Here is a 14,047-nt window from a genome sequence, read left to right as displayed (position 1 = left end):
CTGCTGCCTTCCTCCCCCAAATCCTGTAGCTCCTTAGAGGCACTGTTGTCTTTCAAAATGTTTGTTTGTTTGTACTTGCAATGCCTAAGGAAAATATGTTGGATTGAGGTAACTATATGGTATGTCTGGTGTGCTTTAGTGCTAGCTCTTTGACGAAATTATGACTCAAGTCTATAAGTGAAGTGGCAATGGTGATTCATCAATACCTTGAAAGTACTACTGTCGCTGTTCATCTCATTCCTTGGCAGTATGACAACCGACAGAATGAAGAAGTGTAGAACAATAAAAAGGATGACCATTTATCAGTGCTTTACAAGACTTAGTGATAGAAATTTAGCTGTGTTAGTCTGGTGTAGCTGAAACAAAAAACAGGACTAACAAGATGGTTTATTAAGTGATGAGCTTTCGTGGGCCAGACCCACAACCATATATACCAAAGGATACAATTAAAAAAATGAACTGACATTCATGCTTAAATTCGATACTTTACACCTAAGCTTAAACAAAGACATTAATTATCTTACCCATTACAAAGATAGCTTCCCCAATTATCACCTCTAATATCATTAACTCAGACATTTATACCTCCCCCCCATTCCCCTTTTATTCTGAAATTTGATTTGTCCTTTTCATGTGTGTTCATTTTTTTTTAATTGTATCCTTTGGTATATATGGTTGTGACAATTTTCTTCCACTATTTGATCTGAGGAAGTGGGTCTGGCCCACGAAAGCTCATCACCTAATAAACCATCTTGTTAGTCTTTAAAGTGCTACATAGTCCTGTTTTTTGTTTCACAAGACTTAGTCTGTTAGTACAGCAGTGCAGGGTCTTGTCTGAAAATGTAAAGCAATAGCATGGTTTTTCACTATGCAGTCATATAGTCTGTGCAGCTTTCATGAAACTGTTTTGATGCTCAATTCTGCAATGCTTAAAACCAGTCATAACAGTTAATACCATATGTAGTTCCTGTAAAGATATCAAGGAACCCCGAGGTGCTTAATTTGACACATTGAAGGACTCCTCACAGTTCATAAAGTTAAGCACATGTGAAAGCCTTTGAAGGATCAGGGCCTTAAACAGCTGTATTGATCACATATGTACATTTTAAGTGAAATGACCTGAAACAATTTTGGTTTTTGTCACAAGTAGTCTTGAGTTTTATTCTAATGTATACTTATACTGATATTTATCTGATTGAAATTATCATTTCAATATTGGTGTGTTTCTTTTTTAGCCTTGGGGTTCAATCTTAAGGAACTGGAATTTCTTAGCTGTGACACATCCTGGTTATATGGCATTTCTAACATATGATGAAGTCAAAGCAAGGTTGCAGAAATACAGCACCAAACCTGGGAGGTAAGAGGTTTCAGTGTTTACTGTTTTTAAAATAAATTTGTTCTCTTTGAAGCTGTTGTCTGATTTGGGGGGAGTGAATTCATAACGTGATTTTTTGTTTGTTTGTCAAAGTAAAGTTGTGTGAACTCTAATACAGAGTAGTATCTATTTGTAGACTGTAGCTGAAGCAAACTTCAAGCCCCTTTTTCATAATGGGATACAGTTTTGCTATCCAGAGTGTTTAAAAAAAAAAAAAAAAAAACCACAAGATTCAGCTTTTCTGTGCACCCTCATGAAGTAGAAACTTACTTTGAAAAATGCTGAGTTGCCCTGATTTTAAGTAAAACACCACATAGATCTATGGTAATATATATAAATAAATAATATTTATAAATATAAAAATAGTAATATTATAAATATAAATAATAGAGGCTTGACATAAAATCAGGAGAGTTAGTTACACAAGGGATGACTGAATATACATCTGGGGTTTAAAATAGCTTTTTTTTAATCTGTCATTCTATATTCAAGGAAAGGAAACCAGCACTGATTTTCAAATTATTGGATTTAGTACTATTTAGTATACATTTTTCCATATTTTGATTAATTGCTGGGAAGGTTTTTATTACTAATTGAGATGCACTAAAAGCACATTAAAATAGGTTTGGGCCCAGTATTCAGATTTTTTTTTAAATTATAAAAACTAACACAAACACTTTTTCATCAGTTTTACTTTGTACTTATATTACTTGTTACAGTTTTTTTAATTTATTATAAAAGTATACCCAGGCCAAAATTCCAAATTTAAGTACACTGAACTTTGGGATTTTCAGACCTGGATTTCAGACCTTCAATTTTGTGACTTGAGCTGTTTTTCCATTATTAAAATATTATTTTGTTGTGCCATGAAATCAAGCTATTTTTATTAACTGCATGAAACCAAAAAGCCAAACTAACTTCAAATGGTTAGAAACAAAAGTGAAACTAACTAGTTTATTGGTATATTTATGTTTTTCCCTAACCTTGGACAAACAATATTAAATTGGAAATATTTAAAAATACAGTTCACTTTTCACATACAGTTACTATTTTAAAAGGAATTTATTTTGGGGGGTCTTTTTGCATAGTCTTTTAGATTATAGGTCTTAGTTTAATCAGTATGATTTACATATGTTGGGTCAAAAGCATATACTTGCCTCGTCGGTATTTATCAGAGGATGTGTTCTTTGATAAGGTTAAAAAGGATCAAATTTGTGTGTGTGTATTTTTAAATAACTTGTATTACTAAAGTGCTACAGAACTACTTGTTTTTTAAATTTACAAACTTTAAACACAGTTACCCCTCTGAGACTTATGTGAAATACTAAAACTTTGAGAGGGAAATAATTTATATAAAGTGGAAATACTTGCTTATTCATTATTCAGTATTCTGGAAATTCTGAAGTTTTTTTTGTCAAAAGCCAGTGTACAGAAAATAATTACTCTTCAAGTAAAATCTTGGTATTGCTGAGGTCAACAACTATTTTGTCATTGACTTCAGTAAGGCCAGGATTTCACATTTTCTATTTACTGTGGAGAAAGTACAATTTTAAGTAGTGATACTTCACATGAGAAATCGGATCACCTCACTGTGGCTGGTTTTCTTGTGTGAACTATTAAAAACTGAGTTGCTATCTGACATTGAATTAGGGATGTTAAATATAGGTTAGTTAATTAAGTAATTAATTAATTGGCTAGTTGATAAGTGGGGGAGCCATAGTGGGGTTAGCATCCTGGCCCTGGGAGCTAACCCTGCTGAGGTTCTACCTTTTAAATGTATTAAGAGCCTGCCAGTGCCTAATACGTTTAAAAAGCTGGTGTGCAGCAGGAGGGGGACCTAGTGCGAACCAGGCCAACTGATTCCTGGCTCATGCCGGGGTCCCTCCCTGCTGCGCTTTAGCCTTTTAAATGTATTAAGAGCTTCTTTTGTACCTTGTACTGAAGATGGCTTTCTTATGTGCAAAAGTGGCTGCATTTCAGTCATGCTGTATGTATGTTGTCATAGAAGTTCTTTTTAGTACTTCACAATAAAATATGCTATCTAAACATTGGGGCTGATCTGGATTTTTCATGTGAATTTGAAGTGTAATTTCATATCATATTTGTATTTTAGTTGTGTCTACTGAACCCAAGTGAAATGTGTTATTGCCATAGGCCTATATTTACACATAAGACATGATCCTTGCCATCAATAGCTAACAATGCCCCTAAGTCTAAAGAGACTTTTAAAGTGTGATGCGTAACCATATTCAATAGGAATAGTCCGTGAATATAGTTACACATGTGCAGGTTGAAACTCTGTACTCTGGACTTGTTTAGTCTGGTAACATTCTTGGTCCAGCATCATTGACAACTCTGTAGGTGCTCGGGAAATGGAGCAGTTGTAGGGAAAAACCAATGAGCTATGCCCAGGAATGTTGCCAGACTGAGGAAGTGTGGTGGGGCTTTCAAACCCTCTGTTTCGGGACCAGGGAGGTTCTGCTTGTATAAGATTTTACAGGAATGGGACCTGAGTAGACAACAATATAGAAAGTGGAGTAATGGAACCATTATCCTCCTCACTTTACAGTGAGCAGCAACAAAATTATATGGTTTACCCAAGATCACACAGGAAGTGGAAACTCCATCCAGAGTAGGATGTAAAAACCCAGTTAAAAAATTAACTCGTTAAACAAAATGTTTAACCAGTTAACTGTGATCCTGTGACAGGGGGAGGGGTAGGAAGAGGGGTACTCCAGTGTGGCTGGGTCCACCACACTATGGGCTACTCAGGCCGGGCCTGGTGCATTGTGCTAGGGGGCTGGTTTGGGCTGGACTATGCTGAGCCTAGCCAGAGTAGCCCCTTGCTGGTTAACCTAGTAAGCATGCCAGTAACTGGTGGAGGAGTTAACCCTTTACATCTCTAATCCAGAGTCCCTACCAGTGCTTTAATCACAAGATCACCTTTCCTCTCCATTTGTTTTGCCAAGTGTTTTAATTAGAACTAACTTTGTAACTTATTGTCCTCCAGCTACATTTTCAGACTGAGTTGTACTCGACTGGGACAATGGGCCATTGGATATGTAACTGGTGATGGAAACATTTTGCAGACTATACCTCACAATAAGCCTTTATTTCAAGCTCTAATTGATGGCGGCCGGGAAGGATTGTGAGTGCAAATTTTAATTTTATAAAGTATTGATTTATTGCTTTGCTAATTCATAATTTAAAGCATCAGGAGATATTTGAAAGTATTGGAAATAATAGATAATATGACTGTTTTGTAGTCATTTGGAAATTCATGACTATTGCTTTTACTCACCTGAAATAAGTATTTTACAGATAATTCAGTTAACCAAAATTAGCCATATTTCATGTCAGAGAAATTCCAGAGGAAAATGAGGTTAAGGAGGTGACTTTTATATTAGACACAGTTTAAATTACAAGTGCATATTGATCATGCATTTAGTTCTGATTATTGCTCCTGTGTAATACTGAGCAATGGATATTAAATATATTTGTTAGCTTCACCTATGCCTTATACGCCAAAAATGTTCAGAGGTTTAATATTGTGTGTACGTGTATGTACGTATCTGTTCTCTAAAGGAATCCTCCAACCTTCAGGATTTCCTTGAGAAGTTTGACCTTTTAATAAAGGTCTCAGGAATGTAAATGTTGTGTACAAAATTGTAACTTTTTTCTAGGAGCACATTGGTTCTTATATGGTGAGTGCCTCAAACTGGCATCTTAGTCACTCTTGGTGTGTGTGCATGTTTTATACTTTTGGATTATTTTTAGAAGTAATCAGAGGTTGCTGCTCTACTTCATCCAATTAATTCTCTTCTAAAAGAATAATTTTAGAATTTTTAATGCTAAGTGGTTTTATCTCAACAAAGCATCAGGATTCCAGTGTTATAAAACAGAAGGTGTCATTGCTACTATAGTATCATTCCTACTATAACATGCCTAGACAAGAACTACAAAAAATAGAGTTAAGGTTGAGCATACATATGAGGAATTTAGGGTGAGTACATTAAAGAAATATTGTAATAATCCCAAATATAAGCGTGCTAAACCCAGATATCTTAAGGTATAGAAATACCCATTTAGGAAACCCGGATAACCGTAACTTCGGCACCATGCAGTAGTCATATGATTATGGTTTATCCCTTTTAATATGCGATCCTATATTAGATTAAACTGACCCTTAAAGATGGAGCGTATGTCTGTTTGTGTTTAAATAACTATGAAATGTCACTTTCAATGGGATTGAATCTCTGCTTTATGTATAAAACTCAGCTGGACCATAATCAACATCAATTTATGTTATGTGGGCCAGAAGAAATTAACATCAAAATAGTTTTCTTCCTTACCATACCATTTTAACATACCTATCTATTTTCGTTTAAGCCCATGCATTTTAAATATAGATTTTTTTTCATTCAACATAAATACAGTGTTCTTTCCTTATAATTTATTTTCCATTATGCAGAATTTTCACTTTTCATGTATCACACTGAGCAACAAGAAGCATGCAGATGGTTTTGGCATCACTGAGAGCCCAACTACGCACACTGTTGCAAAATGACCAACGATTGTACTAGCATTATCCTTGATACTGTTAAATTCTGTTTAACCAGTTGTGCATATAACAAGAATTCATACCTAACTGAAGATTAGGCATATTCCCCTGACGACAAGTTTGTCTCCAAAATATTTTGGTCAAACAAGTATGTAACTCACGTGTTGATTAATGGTAAAGAACCAGTTGCCTAAAGAAATTGGGGAACATGGCTTAGGAGAGAGAAGATATATTTGTCACTTTCGGTTTTGTTTTTTAACAATGAAAATTGTAGAAATATAAGGATTAATAATATTTTGTGTCATTCAGTTATCTGTACCCAGATGGACGAAGTTACAATCCTGATCTGACAGGATTGTGTGAACCTACTCCACACGATCACATAAAAGTTACACAGGTGTGTTGCATGTTATAAATTCTGTTTCTTATTTGCTTGGTATCCTGTCCGAGAGCGATATGTATGTATGTATGTATTAAAATGTTAGAGGGAAAACTGCCTTTACATTATATGGTTGACAAAAAAAAAAGTATTTGAGAAAACTGGGTGGCAAATCTTAAGATGCAGATGTCTTTAAGTTTTGATTTTTAACCTTGTTTTGGGAGGAGGAAATATTCTCACAGCTGCTAAACATTTTCTGACATCTGCTGAAAGGTTGTGAAGTTTAATAATTTTGTAATTGTAATGTGTGGACAGGGAAGTGAAGTAAGGCTTGGATGATCACTTTGAAGTCTGGATATCCAGCTGTGTAGAGTTTACGGAAAGAAAATACATGGGATATTATTAGAAAGTTGCCATTTCGTAGTGTGTGTCTTATTTCCCTTGGGAGTACTGGACAAACCGGAGGGAATTCAGGTGAAAGGAACACATTATTAAAGGGCTGGAGGGAATGATTTACTAAGGAATCCTAAATATATGCGTAGTATGGCTAAGCAGTGGCACAACACCAGTCCTGCAGATACTTGAAACTAGGGGAAAGGGAATTTTACCATGGAAAAAATATATAGTAATTGAAGGAAATCTTTCCCCAAAGAGCTTCCAAATAGATTGGAGGGTGAGGTAGATGCGGTTTGAATCTGTGCCCTCAATGTATTGTTTAGGAGCATACGAGAAATATACAGTAAACTTCCGATAATCCGGCACCTTTAGGACCCAGGGGGTGCCGGATTATCAAATATGCCGGACTATTGGAAGGGAGGGCTATGAGGGATCTGGGGTGGAGTGGGGGGGATGCACCCCATGGCGCATGGGGACCAACCTGGCAGTACCCCAGCTGCTCTGCCCCAGGTGTCCCCGAGTCAGCCGCTGCTGAAACTGACCAGCGGCTGACTTGGGGAAGCCAGGGGCAGAGCAGCTCCAATGGTCCGGCTGGCCGGTGCACTTTCGGGTTCCAGATGGTGCCGGACCATCAGAAGTGCTGGACCATTGGATGCTGGACCAATGCAGTTTTACTGTAGTTCAATCTCCAGGCCCAATAGACAGGGTGAGCACATCACCAAAACCACCATTGCAGATGGCATTCATTGGCACTCTTACAGGGAGGCTAAGGGTTGAATGGATGTGCAGACTGAGCTTATTTTATTATCTGATGGGGTGGTCTCTCAGTATATGTGTTGAGGCATATGGGAGCAGACTGGGAAAGCTCACATTCCCATTGACCATACTGTGTCTGTTCTGTGGGTAAATAAAGGAATTGGCTCCTCTTAGCTGTCAGTCTAGCAGTTTTCACCAGCACTATATTGACACAGAAAATAAAATACAGTAAAACAGTGATTTTTATGTAACTTCTAGTTGACCTCCTATTCATCCTCTTTTGTGGCCTCTCGACTCTTTTTCTTTGTCCTCTTCTAAATTACAAACAAGGAAGGCGGTATCCTTTCCTTTGCATTGAAATTGATATAGAGAAAGGCAAAGCCCCCTGTAATAGCTGAATACATAGAGAAGCAAGGTCACAACTTCCTAAACTCCAAGCTGTGGGTTGATGGAGCTGAAGCAATCTGAAAGCTACTTATACCTATAAAACCTGAAACCCAGGAACAGAGCTCGGTAGGCCAGTACTTTTGCATATTTCTGGATTTTATTAATGGTGCTTTTATTAGATTCTGCCACCCAAATTTTCCAAAGTAACATATTCTCTTAAAAGTTGATAATGAAGTTAATAAATGCTCCTTTTTATAATGTAGATACATTTATTAAGGTAAGTTCATTTAGAAACACAAAAATTGTATTTTTGATGTTTATATTAATGCTGTTATGAATTTGTAATATGTATTAAGCTTTTAAGAAGCAAAAGAAAAAAAAAAAGATTGTGCATAACCTCCATATGGCTGTAAAATAGATCAGATCTGTTACAATAGTGCCATGTATTACAAAGAAAGATAAGCTAGGTGGGAAGTCCCATATAAAGTGCTTGTGATAAGTAACATTTGAGCATATTTCAGTTTTTATTGATCATACTAGCAACACTAACCTTGACTCACTCTTCTTCCAGGAACAATATGAATTGTACTGTGAAATGGGTTCCACTTTCCAGCTGTGTAAAATCTGTGCAGAGAATGATAAAGATGTGAAGATTGAGCCTTGTGGACATCTCATGTGCACTTCTTGTCTTACAGCATGGCAGGTACAGTCATAATTTAACCAGCAGACCATAAGAATGGATTGCTTTATTATTCCTCTTTCTGTTTCCGGTGTGTATTTACTCTTCACCTCATCCTTCTCCGGCGTTCAGTAAGGTCACAGCCAGCGATACCTTTTTAAAACGGTAAAATCAGTACAAGTTTGGGGCTTAATTCTTGCATGTAGGAAAGCTTATATAGGAATCCTTAGGTATCTGAGCTTTGTGACCTGGTGGCTACAGTTGCTGATTGCTGCTAATTGGACGCTTTTTTGCTAAATCAGGGCCTAGTGAGGAGATGAATGCTGGGCTCTGGTTTGCCCACGGAGCCACTTTTATGAGGTGAGCTGAGGGAAACGTGAGGGCAGGCAGAAGCTGGGAGTTGTATGATTAACTGTATAGAGTTTTGTGATGCATGAGCTCTTTATACTGTTCCCTAATTATCAGCTCACTATAAAGACATTTTGTCCCCTCATTTATGTCTGTTTTTAACCACTAAGTCACGGGGCCAAATTGCACTCATTGTGGTAGTAAAAACACTTTACCTTCTGATAGTAATTGGCCTGTGAAAAATGAATTCCTTCCCAGTGGATTGTACCTGCCTCCCAAAACCCCACATCTAGTCTTTTATTATAGTTCTTGAAAGGCTGTGAAATTCTCAGGCCAGGCCTACACTCATAGGGAATGTCAAATGAAGATACACGACTTCAGCTATGTTAATTATGTAGCTGGAGTCAGTGTACCTTGTTTCGCATTTCCTCAGCGTCTCTGCAGAAGGAGGCCGATAGTACCAAATACTCCCGTCAGTTTCCCTTACTCTTCCCACAAGCAGGAGTACTGGCAGCTGGCAAGGGTGTCCTCTAAGTTCAATTTAGTGAGTCTTAACTAGACTCACTAAATTGAACTTAAGAAGATCGATCACAGCAGAAGCAGTCTTCCATTTAGTGTAGAAATGGCTTTACAGAAGTGAAAGTGCCACAAAAAACAAGAGCTTGTATTTGCACAATTAGGAGAAGTCTGTCCAGCTCCTTTCCAGGATCTATATGTAACCCTTCTGCCAGGCCGAGTAAATAGCAGCAAGGGCCGGGTTTAGTATCTAGGGGTCTCCTCCCAACAAGGTAATACAACACCGGCTCGAGCCCCCACCCAGTAACCTGGGAAATCTTACATACACCTCTGGGTGCCTCAGAAGAGGCAATTCTTCCCCTCTTGCAAGCACAGAGCCTCAGTATAGTAGCAAACTTTTAATAACATGAGGTAACCGACATCTGCATTAAATTGGGGAAACACCACAACTCGGATTTACAGACCAAACACGAGCAAAGGCCCTCCCCCCAGGCACAAATCCCCCCAAAGTCCCAAAAGTCCAACACCCCAAAAGTCTCTGCCCCAGGGTGACGGCACGTTGGGGGTTCCCCGTCTCCTGCACCCCGAAATGGCACAAACAGACTGTACCAGCCAGTGGAATTGAGGGTGGTTTATTGCTCCTCCAGCACAGCGCAGCACAGATGTAATCTGGTTACAGGAACTGGGCTAGGATGCCTCAGGCCCCCTTGAGATGGGGGAGACTGGGCCCCTAAACTCCAGCTCCTCTCCCTAGGCTGTCTCATCCATCCTCACAGACAGCCTCCAACCAACTCACTAACTTCCAGCCCTGCCCCCCAGCCAAGGCAGCATTCCACCTTCCTTTGTTCCTCTCCATGGGGGGTGTCTGGCCACTGGTTTGCATAGTGACTCATCCTGTTTTGCTGGGTCGTGGTACCCACGGCAGCCAGTGGGGGTTCCCCCAGAGCCAGCAGCATAGAAACCAGCCAGGTACCCCCACTACGTCACACCAGGTCAGTGCCACCCCAGGGTTCAAAAGTTCACTCGGCCGAGTTTCACCATCCCAACCTGGAGGGGTGGGGATCGATGCACCTTACGTGGTCCGGTGGTGGCTCCGCCTGTCGTCCAGTGAGCCTCCTTCACTGTCCGGCTCCGCCAACCGTCTCAGTCCACGCTCCTGGCTGCCAGCTGGTCGCTCCTGCCGCTGCTTCGCTGGCTGTCTGCTGCCGCTCCTACCAGCCGCAGGTCGCCCCCGCCAGCTGCATCTGCTGTCCGCCTGCACTCACTGGTCGTCCCAGCAAACCCCTCTGCTGTCTGCCTGCGCTTGCTGGTTGTCCCTTGCAAGCTGCTCTGCTAGTAGCCCAGCAGCACAGCTCCAGGCTTCCCTCAGCAACAGTGATTTCAGCTCTCGTCCACAGCACAGCGCCAGGCTCCCCACAGCACACAGTGATTTCAGCTCATAACAGAGGAGCCTTAGCACTAGTGCTCCACTAGCCCACAGTGAAGTTAACTCCACAGCACACAACTAGACTCCTCGTGGAATCCAAATTAACTCTGATATTCCACAGTGGAGAGAGGAGGGAGTGCAATCAGTGTTGTATAGGCCCTCAGACAGGGCTCTATCACCAGGTACAAAGACCTGTCCCCAGCCTCTCTCATAGCGAGTGCTACTTAGGTTATGGCGAATCCGTCATAAACAGTTCCACCATTCCATTGTCCTTGATTCGCATAATCAGGGTAACAACACTTTTATCCCACCTGCCTCAATAACAGAGAGATGGGGGATCCCACAGTGGCCAAAGTGACCATTTGGGCTGCTGTGAGCACATACTAGACAGGGTGGGTGTGTCTATGCAAATTGGGCTCAGCCCCGAGGTCTCTTTGCACCACTTGCCACAGTTCACCACCAGATGTCAGGATAGAGTTTACCCTGATCCCACTTACATATACGTTGGAAAAAGGGCATGACCCTCTAGCACCTTTTAGCTCAGCACATTTTTATAAACAAGATGATTTAAAAAATTGCAGAGAAAGTGCATTGCAAACCCTTTAAAAATGCAGAGAGAGGATTCTTCCTCATTACAGATCAGAGCTTTAGGATTTCTCCTGAAGCTTCTTATGAAAATAAATCTTCTCAATATTACTACTTCAGGCAGGTTGTCTCACCTCTGTTTTGCAGGTCTGTTTGTACACTGTGTATCACAGTGAGGCCCGATCCTGTGACAACTGTAATACAAATAATGAAGAAAAAGAAGCACTGATTTTGGCCTCATTTTCATTAGTTTTATGCCAGCTTACCTCTACTAACTTTAGTGGAGCTTCTTCTGGCTCAAAATTTGATCAGAAGTCTTTTTCAGTTTCCTAAATAAAGTGTAATCATTAGCAAAAGGCAACTCTTAATGAAAGAAATGAGCACTGGGTTTTTCTTCCATTAGCAATTACATTTTCAATTAAATCAAACTTCATTGCAGATTTAACTCCTGTATAATTAATGAGAAGATGAAGAAACATACTGTAGCAATGTCAGTTGTTACAGGCTGCCAGTGGGTTAGTGTTTAATTGCTGTCATAATGGCTCATTAAACATGCCTCAGGAGAGCTTTCCAATAGTTTTTCCCCCTCATAGTGAAACATCTGTGTTATTTAATAAATTGAATAAGCAACTTCAAATCTTTATAGAATGCTAAACATGACATAGTGGAAGTAAGTTTGCAACAGTCTTTTATTTGGAATTTTTAATTTAACTTACTACTTTTACTTTAGACCAACAGTAAGAGGATCATTAACAATTCTTTTTCCCCAGAAAATTATTGTTTTCTTTTCTGTTATGCATAGTGTGGGAACTGCATACTGTATTCAGTTTTTGCAATAACAGCTATGTACATGTGTGGGTAGGTATATTTTGGTTTGTGAATGTCTGTAGACATTACTTCTTGTTTTCATTACAATTGTAGCATGCAAAGCTCTGCTAATGGTAATTTTATTTCTGTGTTACGAGACATGATTTAATGTTTTGGAAAAGGTGAGGGCAGATTGGTAGTTGTGAAAAATGGAGCCCTCCAACAAGCCAAGTTTAGTACAAGTAGGATAAATGAAAGACTCTTTGCATTGCTCTTTCAGTGTGCACAGACACTATTCTGTAGTGCTACTTCCATGCTATTGCAGTTCAAGGGATGCTAGCCCTAAGGAGGGATTTCTGCTGACTTTATTATTACTACTGCTGTAGGTCCATGCAATTTATGGCTTCTCTTTTCAGACTCTCAACAATGTGATGGTTTCTTTTGTGATATGGCTGCACGTCCTGTAAGAAGTAATTAGTTTCAACTTATTTCACAAAAGCAACCAAATGTTACTGAGATGACAATTTACATTCAACACAGACTGGGTTTGATTGAAAACAGTGTTCTAAAGGCAAAAGGCTTTATATTTCAAGGCAGGTTCCTTAGCTGACTTATTTTTGAGGTTTATCATATTTATGTGTCTCAATATTACCATTTACAGTAAAAGTCCTTTTATTCAGCCGTACTGTGGGAGTGGGAGCTGGCGGAGTGCTGGTAAATTGAAAATGCCAGTTAAGTAAGAGGGAAGAGTTTGGATGTGGGGTGGGAGAGGTGTGGGGCACAGGCTTTGGGAAAGGTCTTGGGTCTAGCAGGGGGTTGAGGCATGGGAAGGGCTTGGGGTGCTAGGCTTCCCTCTCCGGTGGCCCCTGCAAGTGGCTCCCCATCTCTGCTGCTCGTGGCAGAGCCACAGCTTTGCTGGAAACAGGCAGGCATGCTGCCTCTGTTTGCAGGTGCCGCCCTCCCACAGCTTCCATTGGCTGTGGTTTCTGCCTAGTGGGCTGAGAGCCACAGAGTGGCAGCATGCTTGGAATGCCACCTTGCCACACCTCTGCCAGCACCAGCAGGGATGAGGACCTGCTTGTAGGGGCTGTCGAAGATGAGCACCCCCTCATCCGGCACCCTGAGTCCCTTCCCAGCCTCAATCTCCTGATGGACCCAAGACTTCTCCCAGAGCCTGCCCCACATCCTCTGCAAGCCCCAGCCCCCTGTCAGTCCTGCACCAACCACACTACGAACCAGACTGGTTTCTTGAGCTTGCTGGTTAGGGAAGTGCCAGATAAAAGGGCTTTTACTGTAAATAAAACCATTTTGTTCTATGGCATGGTTTTCTCTGGAATAACGGATTGATTGCACTCAGAAATATATTCAATTTTAGAGTTTCTAAGGCCCCTGTTCAGGAAGATGTGTAAGTATGCCCTGAACTTTAAGCACATGAGTAGGACCATTGGTTTAAATTGAAGAACTCCACGTGCCTTAAGGTAGGTCTGTGCTTAAATATCTTCCTGACTTGGGGCTTGGTATGTTAACTATGTAAATACTACAGCCATGTATTACTTTGCACAGTATATTAATATTAAAAGTTTTCATAAAAAGCCTTATTCTGCATCAGAGTGGTCATGTGCAGTTTAGTAAGTGAATAATGTTAACACTTTGTACTAATTGGTTTCGCTTGGTGAAGAGACTAGTATGACGGAAGCATCTGTTGGCTAGGAAGGGCACATACTTTGTCTACAATACACAGTGCAAATGAATGATGTTGGTAAGTAGTGGAGAAAATGGTGTACAGTTTGGATCTCCCTTCTCCAGCACTCTGACGCATCCCGAATGAGGGA

At 40.2% G+C, this 14,047-nt stretch overlaps 1 protein-coding gene across 5 annotated transcripts in view; it reads left to right on the top strand.

Annotated features, from left to right (window-relative positions):
- CBLB (Cbl proto-oncogene B) overlaps window positions 1-14,047 on the top strand; it is a 201,963-nt gene that overhangs the window by 122,017 nt on the left and 65,899 nt on the right. For all 5 annotated transcript variants that reach the window (XM_014570330.4, XM_006116796.5, XM_014570329.4 and 2 more), the window contains exons 6-9: window positions 1,236-1,357; window positions 4,386-4,523; window positions 6,246-6,333; window positions 8,426-8,557. In XM_014570330.4, the coding sequence (XP_014425816.3) occupies window positions 1,236-1,357; window positions 4,386-4,523; window positions 6,246-6,333; window positions 8,426-8,557 (480 nt within the window). The remainder of the gene's footprint in view (window positions 1-1,235; window positions 1,358-4,385; window positions 4,524-6,245; window positions 6,334-8,425; window positions 8,558-14,047) is intronic.

The sequence above is a fragment of the Pelodiscus sinensis genome, chromosome 1, assembly GCF_052426305.1.
Source record: "Pelodiscus sinensis isolate ZL-2025 chromosome 1, ASM5242630v1, whole genome shotgun sequence".
Taxonomy (NCBI): domain Eukaryota; kingdom Metazoa; phylum Chordata; order Testudines; family Trionychidae; genus Pelodiscus; species Pelodiscus sinensis.
This window is presented reverse-complemented; position numbering and strand designations above follow the sequence as displayed.